Raw genomic sequence first — 15,393 nt, forward strand, 5'->3', positions numbered from 1 at the left:
TGTTCAAAAAAAAAAAAAGAATTTTAAAAGACTTCAATAAGTGTAAAGACCTCCTGTGGTCATGAATTTAAAACTAATATTGTTAAACTGGCTATACTCCCCAAAGTAATCTACTGATTCGGTACAGTCCCTACCAAATCCACCTGCTGTTTTGGGGGAATTAACATGCTGATTCTAAAATTCACATGGACTTTCAGGGTCACAAAATAGCCAAAGTAACTTTTTAAAATAAACTTTAAAAGTGAAAAAAATTGGAAGACTCACACGTCCAATATCTAAATTTACTACAAAGCTACAGTAATCATACTGGCATAAAGACAGACATATAGACCAAAAGTATGGGATAGAGATCCCAGAAGTAAACCCTTGCATGTATGATCAAATAATTTTCAACAAAGATCATTCAGTGGGGAAAGTTTTTCCAAAAATGATGCTGGGAAAATTGGATACACATGTACAAAAATGAATTTGGATCCTTGCCTTACACTGTATACAAAAATTAACCTAAAACAAATCAAATAACTAAATATAAGACCTAAAGCTATGAAACATAGGGGGAAAGCATCATGACATTGTATATGGCAATGAATTTTGGATATGACACCAAAAGCATAGTCAACAGAAGAAACATGGAAAATAGGACTTTATCAAAATTAAAAATTTTGTGATATCTAATGTCTTATAATAACTTATTATTGAAGATAACCTGAAAAATATATATATGTAACTGAATCACTTTGCTGTACACTTGAAACTAACATAATATTGTAAATCAACTATATTGCCATTTTTTTGAAAAAAAATTGTTTGTCAAAGAACACTGTCAGTGAAGCTAAAAGGTAGCACACAGAATGGGATAAAATATTTGCAAATAACATATATGATAAGAGATTAATATCCAGAATATATATACAGCTCAACAACAACAACAAAACAACCCAATTCAAAGTTGGGCAAAGGACTTAAGTCAATATTTCTCACAAGAAGTAAACAGATGGCCAGTAAGCACATGAAAACATGCTCAACATTGTTAGTGACTAGGAATATGCAAATCAAAACCATAAGATACCACTTCACACTCACTAGGATGGCTATAATTTTTTAAAAAATTTAAGGAAAACAAATGTTGACCTGGATGTGGAGAAATTGGAGCCCTGTACATTGCTGAGGGAATGTAAATTGGTGCAGTCCCTGAGGAAAACAGTTTGAGCATTCTTCAATAACTGCTAAACACAGAGTTATCATATGATCCATCAATCCCATTCCTAAGTATTTACCCACACAAAAGATTTTACACAAATATTTGTAATAGCACTATTCATGATCATCAAAAGGTGGAAACAACACAAATGTTCATTACCTGATGAATGGATAGACAAAATTTGGTATATATGTAAAATGGAATCTTATTTAGCCAAAATAAGAAATGAAGTACTGATCCATGCTATAACATTGATTTACCTTGAAAATATTATAACTGAAAGAAGCCATACACAAAAGGCCACATACTGTATGATTTAGTTTTAGAAAATGTACAAATCCATAGAGACAGAGTGGTGGTTATCGGGGGCTGATATGAGTTGGGCCAGGGGGAATGACTGATAATGTGTGTGCATATATTCTAATATTATTGCTCAGTTGTGTCTGACTCTTTGTGACCCCATGGACTGTAGCCTGCCAGGATCCTCTGTCCATGGGGTTGTCCAGGCAAGAGTACTAGAGTGGATTGCAATTTCCTCCTCCAGGGGATCTTCCTGATGTGGGATCGATCCTGCGTCTCCTGTGTCTTCTGCACTGCAGGTGGATTTTTTACTTGCTGAGCCTTAAAGGAAGTAGCAGTGATAAAAAAATGTTCTAAAACTAACTATGACGACAATTCAACTCCATGAACATACTGAAAAACCGCTGAATTGTATACTTTCAAAAATGAGTTTTATGGTATGTGAATTATATCTTAATTAAAAAAAAAGAATGGACATAAATAACTCAGCAGTATTTTAGCATGAAAGGATTTAACTCTGAGACTATTCTGACTTTTCAATGAGGTTTGCTGATGATGCCAAACTAAAAGGGATGTAACTCTTCATAGAGGGGACAGCTGCCAAGTTAAGAACAGCAAATTTGGGGTGGGGAGGGGATAACTTTTTTTAAAGTGGGGAATCTATTACTGAAATGTATGGCAAAATGTGATGGATAGTTTCCTATGAATAAATGAGGATCTTTAAAAAATGCTTGATTATGATGGGCACCATACCAGAGGGTACAAGTTGCAGGTTATAAAAACAAAGCAAAAGTTTCCATACCCTGAAATGGTTTGATATATGACTAAGTCTCTCCATCTGACTTCCAAGATGAAAGGCCCCAAGATTCCTTCCTCTTTCAAAGGATAAATTCACTACAATAAAAAAACAGTTAACTACTGAGAGCTGAATATGTGCTAAACGTTTTTGCATGCATTTTCTCATTTTAATTTCCCCATCGTCATTGTGACATGCTTGTAGAGAACTTACCCAAGGTCAGTCAGCAAGTCAGGGCCTGAGCTGGGCTGCAGCCCCACTCCTGGACCCCACTCGTAACCACTGGATTATACTCTCCATTACCTTGTTTTCTTCTTCTGGGGGAGATTCCCCCCAGGAGTGTACAACACCTGAGGTTCTACCCACACTAAGTAGGGGAGACAGTGGAGTAGAGAGGGAATTCTCGACTGGGAGTTGGAGACCACCTTTGCCAATAATCAGCTCCAGGACCTTGGGCAGGAAGCGTGATCTCTTAGAGGCACTGTTTCCTGATTTGTAAGGTGTGGAAAATTTGTCCTAGCTGTCCCTGAATGAGGTCCTTCCAGCTCGATCATTTGGTCCGAGTCCCACCTCATTTACCTACCACTAGGAAACCAGTTGTATAGAGACACTAAGAGGAACAAATCCTTCAAGCCAGAGAGGGTGGTGATTTGGGGAGCCTGGACTTGGGTGTCAGACTGATGTGGCACGGCTTCCATCGCTAATCTCAGGATGATACTGAATAAGTTCTGTAACTTCTGTCCCTGTATGATAAAATGAGTATTATAATAATAGGAGAGGGTATAAATAAAATGAGTATAATAATAAAATGAGTATATAATAATATAAAATAAGTATAATAATAATAAAACTTTCCTGGTTTTCTAGTGACTAAGACTCTGTGCTCCCAATGCAGGGGACCTGGGTTTAATCTCTGGTCAGGGAACTAGATCCCGCATGCCTCAGGTAAAAGCTGGTACTCCCAAATAAATAAATAATTTTTAAAAATAAGCTTTAAAAAAGTAATAGCATAGGGTGATATGGCTTAAAGTGCTTGTGAGGACTGAGTGAGACCTCTTTAGGGAGCTTACAGCAATTCTTAGTATACTGTAAGTAGTGATTATTATACATTATTTAATGATATTATAATTTATTTAGTATTATTATTGATGATTATCATTATAAAATAGAAGCACAGAATCCCTTAAGGGTAAATAGTATAGGTTTAAGTTGCTCAGCCAGATCAGACTCTGGTGTTCAGGTGACCTGCTTGGGCTCTGCTCTAGAAATATTCACATCTACTGGGCTGGCCATCAGGAATGGCCTGCTGGGTACAAGGGCATTAGATTGTCACTGGCACTCTAGAGTTTCCCTCCTGTTAACTTTGAGCCAGTAATGCTACTTTCCTCTGTAATCACGACATCTTATTATAGTTTACCATATGAATTTTGGCTCAATTAATTTTGTTTACCCAAAATAATCAGAAACAATAGGTGATCAATGAGAAATATGGCTAAAACATTTGACTAATGTGTGCTGTGAAAAGAAATTACTGCTCCCTGGAAATTTCCCAGTGTGGGTGGGGAATTTTTCTTTGTTTCAATGTTATTGGAAACTATAATAAGCACATATAATGATATATTTAAAAACTCTATCACAGTGTTATTTATAATGACATAAATGGTAAACATAACATTGACTACTAAAGAGCCATTAAGATCAAATATTAGAAAACTAGTTTTAAAGCTGGGGAAATGTGTACTGTAGAATAAGTTGGGTTTTTTGTTTGTTTGTTTGCTTCAAAAACAAAAGCATGTGTTCTGATCCTAATTTTGTAAATGCTTTGTACATTTGTAGAAAAAATATGAAATGCTACAACAAAAGTATTAGCAGAGATTATCTGTGTGTGTAGGATTATTGATTGTTTTAATTTTCTTTTATAAAGAAAGTATAAACTTCTCTAATTTTTTATACTTTCATGGTGGACTCATGTCTCTCTGGAAGTCAGAGTGAGCACAGAAGTTATTTTTTACTAATAGGAATACTGTCGTATTTTCTTCTTCTATGAAGCTCTTCCATCGCTTATAAAGTATTTTATCTGACTATGGTTTAATTCTCAATCTATGCATATTGGTTTTTTCCCTTTTTTTAAAAAAAAAGTGTGACTTAGAAATAATATGCTTCATTGATTTGTGAACTCATAAAATCATGCAGTATTGAGAACCAGACACAGTTGTTGCAAGATTGATTGTTACTCCAAAAACCAATAACAGATAATGAGAAAGTATCACCAACTAGCTGACCTTTCTCCATCTAAATCTATTACTTCCCTGTTGAAAAACAATTTTCAACTCTGCCTGAGATTTAGTGTCTGCAAGTCAACTTTGAATCTTAAATAAAAGAAAGAATCAACATCCTTCCTCTCCTGTCTTATTTTATATGATTGGAATCACATCACTCAAAGACTACTAAGTGTGAGGTTGATGAATCCAGGGCTTCAGTTAAAAAAAATAAAGGATTGCCTACAAACTGAATTCAGATCAAAGAAAAATGGGTAGAGTAGATATAATAAAAGTTTTTTCTTTGCTCTTCCCTAATTGCAATTTGAACTAATTTTTCATATACACCATGGAATATTACTCAGCCATTAAAAAGAATTCATTTGAACCAGTCCTAATGAGATGGATGAAGCTGGAGCCCCTTATACAAAGTGAAGTAAGCCAGAAAGATAAAGAACATTACAGCATACTAACACATATATATGGAATTTAGAAAGATGGTAACGATAACCCTATATGCAAAACAGAAAAAGAGACACAGAAATACAGAACAGACTTTTGAACTCTGTGGGAGAATGTGAGGGTGGGATATTTCAAAAGAACAGCATGTATACTATCTATGGTGAAACAGATCACCAGCCCAGGTGGAATGCATGAGACAAGTGCTCCAGCCTGGTGCACTGGGAGGACTCGGGGGAATCGGGTGGAGAGGGAGGTGGGAGCGGGGATCGGGATGGGGAATACGTGTAAATCCATGGCTGATTCATATCAATGTATGACAAAACCCACTGAAATGTTGTGAAGTGATTGGCCTCCAACTAATAAAAAAAAAAAAAAAAAAACAATACTGCAATATTTGGAAAAATCTGAACTGCTCAAATACCAAACCAGTTTGTGCCCATGAGAAGATTAGAATTTTGTTCTCTGGCTGAATTTTTCAGATAACATTTGATATATCTTTTTAATACTGTAAAATTACATTAGAAAAAAGTTCAGTGAAATAGTAGACAGTCTCTGGGAGTAGAAGTTTATAGGCAAGATCAGGGCTTTCTGGTCCTAGGAAGGAAGGAACCAAGGGTTAAGTGGATGTCTCTCACCACAGCATCCCTCAAGGGAAGACTTGGCCCAGATTCTCCTCCTTCAAGGTCGGGTGATTGCATAGGTCCACCCAGAGACCCCAGAGTTTAAGATGTACATTTCTTCACATGTATATTTGGATTCTCCTACCACCCCCATTGTTCCTTCATGAGCCACACCTGTTCTGTAGTGCCTTCTAGAAAATAAAGCTTCCTTCATTTTCTACACGGATGTTTCATCTCTGTTAATATGTACTACAGCCTTGGGCAATGATGTGCAGTTTCCTAAATAAGCAATGTTCTCTCTCACCCTTGAATCTTTACATAGACCTGTATATATTGTCTTTGGCAATATGGCAGGCCAAGCTTCTTTGGAACCACTAACCTCACAAGTACCCAAGGCCCTATTTCCCCCAGTTGACAAAAGTTTTGAGGAAACTATAATTTCCATATAAATGATATAGAGATAGATAGCAAAATTGAGGATAGCTACTGTGTGCTATGATAGTTTTTCCCCTAGGGGGAATTATTAAAGGCTCTGAGAAGTCCTGAAGTTAAAATAGAAAAAAGAAAGCTTGTTTAACTTTGTTTAACCCTGTATGTCTCTAAATTAGTAACCAAGGAACCATATTTTGCATAAATTCAGTGTAATACACTTTCAAAAATGTTGATTTCAAGCATGGGAACTTTCATATGAATTTGTAAGAAGGAAAGGAGAGGGCACTTTTTCATTAGTGTTTGCTACATTCTAATGTAATTGTAATGTTGTGATTGACACGATGGTTCCAGGCTGACCAAAGAATGAAACTGTCACCTCTTTAGAGTCAAATCCTTACCTTTAGAGTTTGAAGAGTTCATCTCATCAGACCACTGCAAGTAAGCAAGCACAGGAAGTTGACTTATACTAACAGAAATCACTTGTGATGCATCTAAAATCCATAATGCCAATGTGATTTTCTGTTGCTACATAAGATCATATGCTGAGTGATCAAGAACACAAACTCTGAGGTCAAAAAGACCCTAATTCAAATCCCAACTTCCCAGCTGACCACTTATGTTACCTTATGTGAGTATTACATAATACCTACCTCCTGAATTAATCCAACCGTCTCATCTTCTGTCACTCCCTTCTCCCCTTGCCCTCAATTTTCCCCAGCATGAGGGTCTTTTTCAGTGGGTCAGCTCTTCGCATCAGGTGGCCAAACTATTGGAGCTTCAGCTTCAGCATCAGTCTTTCTAGTGAATATTCAGGGTTGATTTTCTTTAGGACTGACTGGTTAAATCTCCTTGCTGTCTAAGGGACTCTCAAGAGTCTTCTCCAGCACCACAATTCAAAAGCATCTATTCTTCAGTACTCAGCCTTCCTTATGGTCCACCTTTCACATCCTTACATGACTACTGGAAAAACTATAGCTTTGACTAGACAGACCTTTGTCAGCAAAGTAATGTCTCTGATTTTTAATATGCTGTCTAGATTTGTCATAGCTTTCCTTCTGAAGAGCGAACGTCTTTTAGTTTCATGGCTGCAGTCACCATCCACAGTGATTTTGGAGATCAAGAAGATAAAGTCTGTCACTGTTTCCACTTTTTCCCCTTCTATTTGCCATGAAGTGATGGGACTGGATGCCATGATCTTCAGTTTTTGAATACTGAGTTTTAAGCCAGCCTTTTCACTCTCCTCTTTTACCTTCATCAAGAGGCTCTTAGTTTCTCTTTGCTTTCTCCTTTTAGGGTCATATCATCTGGACATCTGAGGTTATTGATATTCTCCTGGCAATCTTGATTCCAGCTTGTGGTTTTTTTCACATGATGTACTCTGCATGTAAGTTAAATAAGCAGCTGTTTCATAAGATTAGGGAGTTATTTTTATTTCCTTCACAGAATGCTATACTTTGAAATCATGTCTTAAACCTGGTTATTTCTGGGAAGATTTACTATATATGGCTAGTTCTACTGTACATAAATGATCAGCATCAGAAACTGAAATCTGCCTCTGTCATCATTCAGGCCATATTCTGGCTCAGTGTGGGGGAAATCTGGTCAGTTTCTCAACCATCCAGCAAGTTGGAGAATGAGATCTTGTAGGCTTGATTGAGTACCTGCCTAATTTTAATTATTTTCAAATATGAGCTTAGAGAGAACCAGATATGATTTGGTATTCCACATCAACACTGTCATCTAAGACAGACCTGGTTTCCACTTTTCTGTTCCATCCACATCCTTATTGATTTATTAATTTGAACAGACTGCATGGCTTGAGTTTTGGATCAGAAGATATAGTCGCCACACTCATAGAGGAAGGAATCAGGGAAAGTAGACTACCCTTTAGAGAAGGTAGGTAATGCAGGGTAAGGCTAGTTGAAGTTTAAGGGAGAAGGGATATTTTACTGGTTTGTGTTTAAGGATAAAGGTAATTAACATCTCTCTAGGCAAAGAAGAGTCAGTGGAAAGGAAGAAATGGAAGGTGGAGATATCCACTGTGGCAAAGTGAACATGTGCTAAGAGAATAATTTTGAGTCTATGAATGAATGCCTTTGGGACTTCTATCTAATGCACTTGCTACCTTCCTTCCTGCTACCACCTTCTTATTATTAGTTGTGAAACAGGCAATAAACTTTATTTTATTTATTTAGATATATCTCCTTATTACCTATTTCTTCCTTACTTGTATAGGTGGTTCTGTCCCTGTAAGGAAAGTAAAGTGTTTGTCACTCAGTTGTATCCAACTCTTTGCAACCCTATGGACTATAGACCTCCAGGCTCCTCTGTCTATGGGATTCTCCAGGCAAGAATACTAGAGTCAGTTACGCTTTCCTTCTCCAGGAAATCTTCACAACCCAGGGATTGAACCTGGGTTTCTTGCATGACTGGCAGATTCTTTACTGTCTGAGCCATCAAGGAAGCCCTCTGTTCCTGAAAACCCCCAAATAAATCTCAGTGGAACTGGCATCTTTGAGGGTGGGATATTGGCAGGGTAGACCGTGAAGTTTTGAAATCTGGTGTGCGGAGGGTCCTTAGGTCTCTGGTGTGTTTGCACACAGGGTGCACATCCCTATACGTGTATAGGCCTCCTCCCCTTACAGCCTTCTTTCCTCTTCCATTTCAGTTGCGTTGCCCGTGCCCACCCTCATTCCTTTTCAGACTGATGGTTAGCCCTGAAGGATGAGGAAGCAAATAGTACATTCTCCTTCACTAATACTCTGCGGAGTGTCACAGTGAACTGGTTAGGGAATGGTGTGCTAGATCACTTCTGCTTCTGAAAATGGGAAACCAAAGAGTGGGAGGGGGGCAAGACAGATATCAGAAAGGTCTCCATAACAGGAGAGATAGTATAGACTATTCACCAAGCAGAAACTTTGGTTGATAAACCTATAAGATTTTTTTAAATTTTATTTTTAATTAGAAGATAATTGCTTTATAATACTCTATTGGTTTCTGCCATACAATGACATGAATCAGCCATAAGTATACAAATATCCCCTCCCTCTTGAACCTCCCTCCCACCCCCCACCCCAGCCCACCCCTCTAGGTTGTCACAGAGCACCGGGTTGAGCTTCCGTGTTACATAGGAACTTCCCGTTAGCTATCTGTTTTACATATGGTAATGTATATGTTTTAGTGGTTTGTCTCACCCTCTCCTCACCCTCTAACACTGTGTCCACAAGTCTGTTCTCTACATCTGCGTCTCTATTTTTGCCCTACAAATAGATTCATCAGTACCATTTTTCTAGGTTTCATATATATGTGTTAATATACATTATTTGTTTTTCTCTCTTTGATCTACTTCCCTCTGTATAACAAGCTCTAGATTCACCCACCTCAGTTCAACTGACTCAAATTTGTTCCTTTGATGAGTGAGTATTATTCCATTGTATATATGTACCACAGCTTCTTTATCCCTTCATCTGTCGATGTACATCTAGGGAGAAAGCTGTAGGATTCTGAATGGCTCTCAAGTAAATATCTGTTGTGCATGCATGCATGCCAGGTCATTTCAGTCATGTCCAACTCTTTGCGACCCTATGGACTGTAGCCAGCCAGGCTCCTCTGTCCATGGTATTCTCCAGGCAAGGATACTGGAGTGGGTTGCCATGCCCTCCTCCAGGGGATCTTCCCAAACCAGGGATCAAACCCATGTCTCTTACATCTTCTGGTTCTTTAGCGTTCTCTAGCACCACCTGGGAAGCCCAAATATCTGTGGTAGGGGATACCAATCACAGTGTAACCATGGCTTCTGTTGCTTTATTTCAGAACGCCAACCAGGCACGTCTATGGCCAATTCCAGTGCCCTTCCTTCAAGTTCAGCTGGGATCAGCAAGGAACTGATTGATCTGAAGCCCCTCATCCAATTCCCAGAGGAAGTCGCCAGCATCCTGATGGAGCAGGAGCAAAATATTTACCGAAGGGTCTTGCCAGTTGACTATCTTTTCTTCTTGACCCGGGGCTTGGGCACCACAGAACGTCAGAGGTCCCTGCCCTCCCTCAAAGCATCCATCTCAGCATCCATTCTTACCTCCCAGAATGGAGAGCACAACGCCCTCGAAGATCTTGTGATGAGATTTAATGAGGTAAGAAGCCACTCTCAGATTTGTTGTGATTGAATCACTGGTGATTTTTTTCATTTTTAGTTAATTTTTAATTGAAATATAATTGATTATAATGTTGTATCCGTTTTTGCTGTATAGCAAAGTGAATAAGCTATACATATACGTATGCCTTTTTAATTCTTTTCCTTTATAGGACATTACAGAATATTAAGTAGAGTCCCCTGTGCTATGCAATAGGTCCTTATTAATTATCTGTTTTATATATAGTAATGTATGTATGTCCATCCCAATCACCCAATTTGTCCCTCCCCCACTTTCCCCCGGTAACCATAAGTTTGTTTTCTACATCTGTGACTCTACTTCTGTTTTGTGAATAAGTTCATTTGTACCATTTTTTTATATTTCACATATAAACAATGTCATATGATATTTGTCTTTGTCTAACGGCTAGTAAGTGACCTTTAGGCATTTCTCCTTTTAGGTTTGTTTGTTACTGCTATCTCATCTGCCTGTCTGTCTTGACGCTTCCATGATGACTGTTTTCTTTCCAGGCAATGAGATAGACACACTGTCATCCTCCCTTTCACTCCACTTCACCCTTCAACCTAATTGAGCCCATCTCCATCCCATAGCATAACCATGTTCTACAAGCTTTCACCCTTTGGACAACCAGAACCCCTCATTTTCTGTATGCCCTTGCCAAAATGTTCTCCCCGGGCTCAATGTCAAATTGCCTCCTCCTTTCCTCCTTGTAAGCCCAGGTGTCTTAATTTGGAGTTTGATGACATGATCCCTTGCCCATGGGGTCCTTCTAGCCCACTCCATCTGCTATTGTCAGTTCTCCCCCGCAGAAATTAAACACTAATACACCTGGGTCAGGAGTGCTGGGAGGAACATGGTCTTGAAGGACAATGAATTGCCTCATTCCTGACCTCTATATACCATCAATTTCTCAGCCCCAGAAAGTCCCTCTAAGGCCTCCGAGACCTTGCCAGAAGCAACTTCTAAAAAGGACAGGTGTGACCAGAGTCTGGGAACACCTAGAAGGGAGGTATTATAAGAGGTCTAGGAGCTTGCTGGGAGCTTGCTGGACACCCTGTGACCTTGGACCAAGGATGAAGGACAGGATAGAGAGGCAGGTCTCTATGAAGTGCTAGGGTCAGGGGATGCTGTGCTCCTGGACTTAAAGAATACTTTCACTCCATAGCCTAACCCCACACCCAGAGCTTTCTGTTCTATATTTTATTTCTTTTAGACTTCATTTCCTTGTCTTGAATATTAAAACACAGAATTTCAGTCTGTGTGTTTGGTGGGTGTTGGTTGGTTGAATTCCACAAACACAGTAGTTTCCTCATCATTTAGTAAACTACCTAAATGCTAACAGAATATCCTAGGTCTCATATATCTCTGGTTGGCAGAGGATCAATCAAACTTTGTTACTTAAACACTTTCCAACCATAGCAGCTCACCTTGCAGCCTCCATAGCCAGTCAATCATGACCCTGGTGATGGTTATATCATGACAGTGAGGCCCAGTGGATGAAGAGAGTGTTAGAGGCTGATCTCAAACAGCTCTGTGTTCCAGAGATGCCCTGAGCATCATTTCTCAAAGGGAGATCGTGATTCATAGGAATTGCTAGTAGTCATCTAGCACTGTCATGCTGATTATTTAACATGTGCCACTTATTTGTTCCTCACAACCAACCTTGGGAGACAGATTCTTGTCATTAACCCCATTTTACCAAAGGGGAAACAGACACGAGGAGGTGAAATTCTTTTCAAAAGGTCCTATAGGTAGTAGGTGGCAACAGCGATACTGAAACCCACAGAGTCAGGTCTCAGAGCCTGGGCTTTGAACCACAATATGAGAAAAAAAATCAGACAATCCCAAATTGAAGGCCCTTCTACTCTTCAAATGTGTCAGGGTCATGAATGGTGATTGTCAAAAACTAGAGGAGACCAGGAATTTTGTGCTCAACTAAATATAGTTTAGGGTCCTATTACATCCTGGACTAGAAGAAGGATATTGATGGGAAACTGGTGAAATTCTAATAATGCATGTAGTTTAATTTGTATGAATGTATCAATGTTAATTTCCTTGTTGTGATAGTGGGACTATGGTTATAAAAGATGCTAACACTGGAAGAAGTTGGGTGAACTATGTACAAGAACTCTCTGTATTTTTGTAACTTTCCTGTAAATCTAAAATTAGTTCAAAATTAAAAGGTTTTTTAAAAAAAATAGTGAAGCTCAGAGAGGTTGAGTCACTTGTCCAAGGTCACACAGTGGCTGAGTGATGTCAGGATCCAGATGTCTGTCTTTAAAGTAAATTTTCTTCTCAACCAATTGCCTTGCCTCTCTACCTGTTGAATTACCAAGTTAAAGTTTGTAGTAAAATAAGCATTTCTGACTCAGGTCAGAAGATCTCTGACTCAGGCCCAAGGTCTCCTTTAACTTCTTGTGCATCTACTCTTTTTCTACTTCTCCTACCATTTCTATTTTTATCCAATTTCCTATTACCATTCATTCATTCATTCACTCACTCAAGATTTATTTATTGAGCACCTACTATTCTGTAAACTTCTCTTTTTTAAATTGGTGTGCCAAACATCTCTTTTAAATAAGAAATTAGCATCATTGACTAAATGGACATGAGTTTGAACAAACTCCAGGAGTTAGTAAAGGACAAGGAAGCCTGGTGGATTGCAGTCCATGGGATCTCAGAGAGTCAGACACAACTTAGCGACTGAACAACATATGATGAAAATTTACAACATTATTATCCCATGTTTGGTTCTTTCAGAATTGGATATACAAAATAAATGCACTTTCCTCAATGGAAGTAAAATATATTTTTCTTTAACATGGGAGAATCTCAAAGACAAGAGAGAGAATACTAGCTTCATTGCTAGTCACTTAGGAGAAAGGCAAATGCATTTGTTCAAGCATTCAATCTTTCAGTTGACTTGTTTTCTGTACTTCTCAGAAGCAGGAGACCATAGTGGAAAAGCGCTAAGGAAAGTGAGTAACAGTCTGTGGCTGCCAGAAGCTACCAGTCTTAGATTGTAGTCAGGCAGGGGCACAAATTTATACCAAAAAAGACAGAAATTATGTGCTGTGTGAGTGACACAGATGGTGGGAGTTGAAGTATCCAGGTGGGCGATCAGACTCTCCTTCACACTGGTGTTTGTGGCCAGGCCTTGAGGGGTGGTTGGGATAGAGGGGGACCATCTCAGGAAACGGGAGGAGGCCATTCTGGGCAAGAATACAATATGACCAGTTCTTGTCATGAGCAGGAAATCCTCATGGTCATGGTCTGAGGCAGCTTGCTCCTAATTGTCAGGAGAATGTGATCATGAGCTAGAAGTTTCCCAAATCCTAACAACTCTTTACATAAGGACTTAACTGTAATGTTGGGGAAAGGGAAGAATATCCCTGATGCCTCTCAGGCAGTGTTGCATAACATTAATTCTTAGGAAAATATGGTAAAAATGCAGCTCCAAGTACAGTCATGAAATAACTGAAAGGGGTTTTGGCTTATGTTAAGGAAGGCCAGGAGATAAATCATTTAAAATCCATTTAGATTGTGGCTTGGAAGCAAAATTTCTCCCCATTTCCCCTTCTCCTGCCCGATGTCAAGACTGGTACTTGCTAGTGACTTTTCTTTATCCTTGTAAGTAAGCAGAAGCAGGCACAAGGAGCCAGCCCCCAAGCCAGTGGTAGTCAAGGGGGTCCTAGTGAAAAGTAAAAAGTGTTAGTCCCTCAGTCATGTCCAGCTTTTTGTGACCCCATGGACTGTAGCCCACCAGCCTCCTCCGTCCATGGGATTTTCCAGGCAAGAATACTGTAGTGGGTTGCCATTTCCTTCTCCAGAGGATCTTCCCAACCCGGGGATCAAACCCAGGTCTCCTGCATTGCAGGCAGATTCTTTACCATCTGAGCCACTAGGGGGCCCTAGGGATGGGCTCAATCCTGCTCCCCTTGGTTTGGAAGGCAGGGCTTGCTGAGCCCTTTTGACCCAGACCCCTCTGTAGTCATATTCTTGTTCTGAAGCTCCGAGAAGCCAGTGTTCTCTCTTGCTCCTCTCAGGCTCAGCAGGCTCACTTCCTGGCCACCCACTTCCTTGCTCTGACAGTCTCAAATCATATTTTTCTTTTCCCCACTCCTTCTTCCTTTCTCCCACCTCTACTTCTAGTCCACATTCTTTCTGATCTCCCTGTTTTTAGTTTCTCTTCGAATTAATTCCAGAGCCATTTATCTCTACGAAAAGGAGACAGAGAGGCATTTTTTGGTAGATAATTTTCCCAAAAAGATGACATACTTTATCACGTGCCTTTGAGAAGAGATGAAAGGCAAATACAGATTGATGAGCATCCTTACTAGCTTTGAGTTCACGCCCTTTTCTTGCAAAGGGCTGTGATGGAACATGATTTGGGGAAGCAGTGTATGAGTCACTAGTTCTCAAACCTTATGCCTCCTCAGTATGGCCTCTGCTTTTGTCTGGTTGTCCACCCACTGATGGCCTTTGGGGTCAGAATCCATCATCCTATGCCCTGAGAGAGCAGCTTTTCTTTTTGAGTAGGTCTTAGCAAGACCATTCTCAGAGCTCCTCTCTTGAACCAGCTGATCCAAGGGCAGGTGGTGAGCCCAAGACTGAGCCCCCAGTTAGACTGAGACCCCAGGAGGCTCAGGAGAGATTCCCCCTGGCTCTTTACCCCAGGTGACCTTCCCCCACCCTCCTGTGTTTGGTCAGCCTAAGCCATCATCAACCTGCTTCTCTAGACACACAAATGTAGGCAGTCCAGAGTGACACTCAGGTGTTGCCTGTCCCTTCCATCTGGTGAGTTTCACCAAATGTCAGTTCAACAGTGTAAAGGTCATGCCCTCTATAAAGAGTGCCAAGGTGCGGCTTAACTCTCTAGGAAAGATCATAAGAATAAATAAACAATCTGACCAGAGAAAGACTGTTTGGGCCTGAGTCCTTTCAGCCAGAATCTCCTTGCTGTTCCATTGCTCTGTCATGTCTGACTCTTTGTGACCCCATGGATTGCAGCACGCCATGCTTCCCTGTCATTGACCATCTCCCGGCATGTGCTCAAACTCATGTCCATTGAGTCAGTGATGCCATACATCCATCTTGTCCTCTGTCATCCCCTTCACCTCCTGCCTTCAATCTCTCTCTCCCAGCATCAGGATCTTTTCCAATGGGTCAGCTC

The 15,393-nt window shown here is 39.9% G+C and overlaps 1 protein-coding gene across 3 annotated transcripts in view; it reads left to right on the top strand.

Annotated features, from left to right (window-relative positions):
- The window catches only part of PLCE1 (phospholipase C epsilon 1), a 364,525-nt gene that overhangs the window by 196,757 nt on the left and 152,375 nt on the right, over nt 1-15,393 (top strand). For all 3 annotated transcript variants that reach the window (XM_061162214.1, XM_061162213.1, XM_061162215.1), the window contains one exon: nt 9,883-10,199. In XM_061162214.1, the coding sequence (XP_061018197.1) occupies nt 9,883-10,199 (317 nt within the window). The remainder of the gene's footprint in view (nt 1-9,882; nt 10,200-15,393) is intronic.

This window comes from Dama dama, chromosome 15 (assembly GCF_033118175.1).
Source record: "Dama dama isolate Ldn47 chromosome 15, ASM3311817v1, whole genome shotgun sequence".
NCBI classification, from domain to species: Eukaryota; Metazoa; Chordata; class Mammalia; order Artiodactyla; family Cervidae; genus Dama; species Dama dama.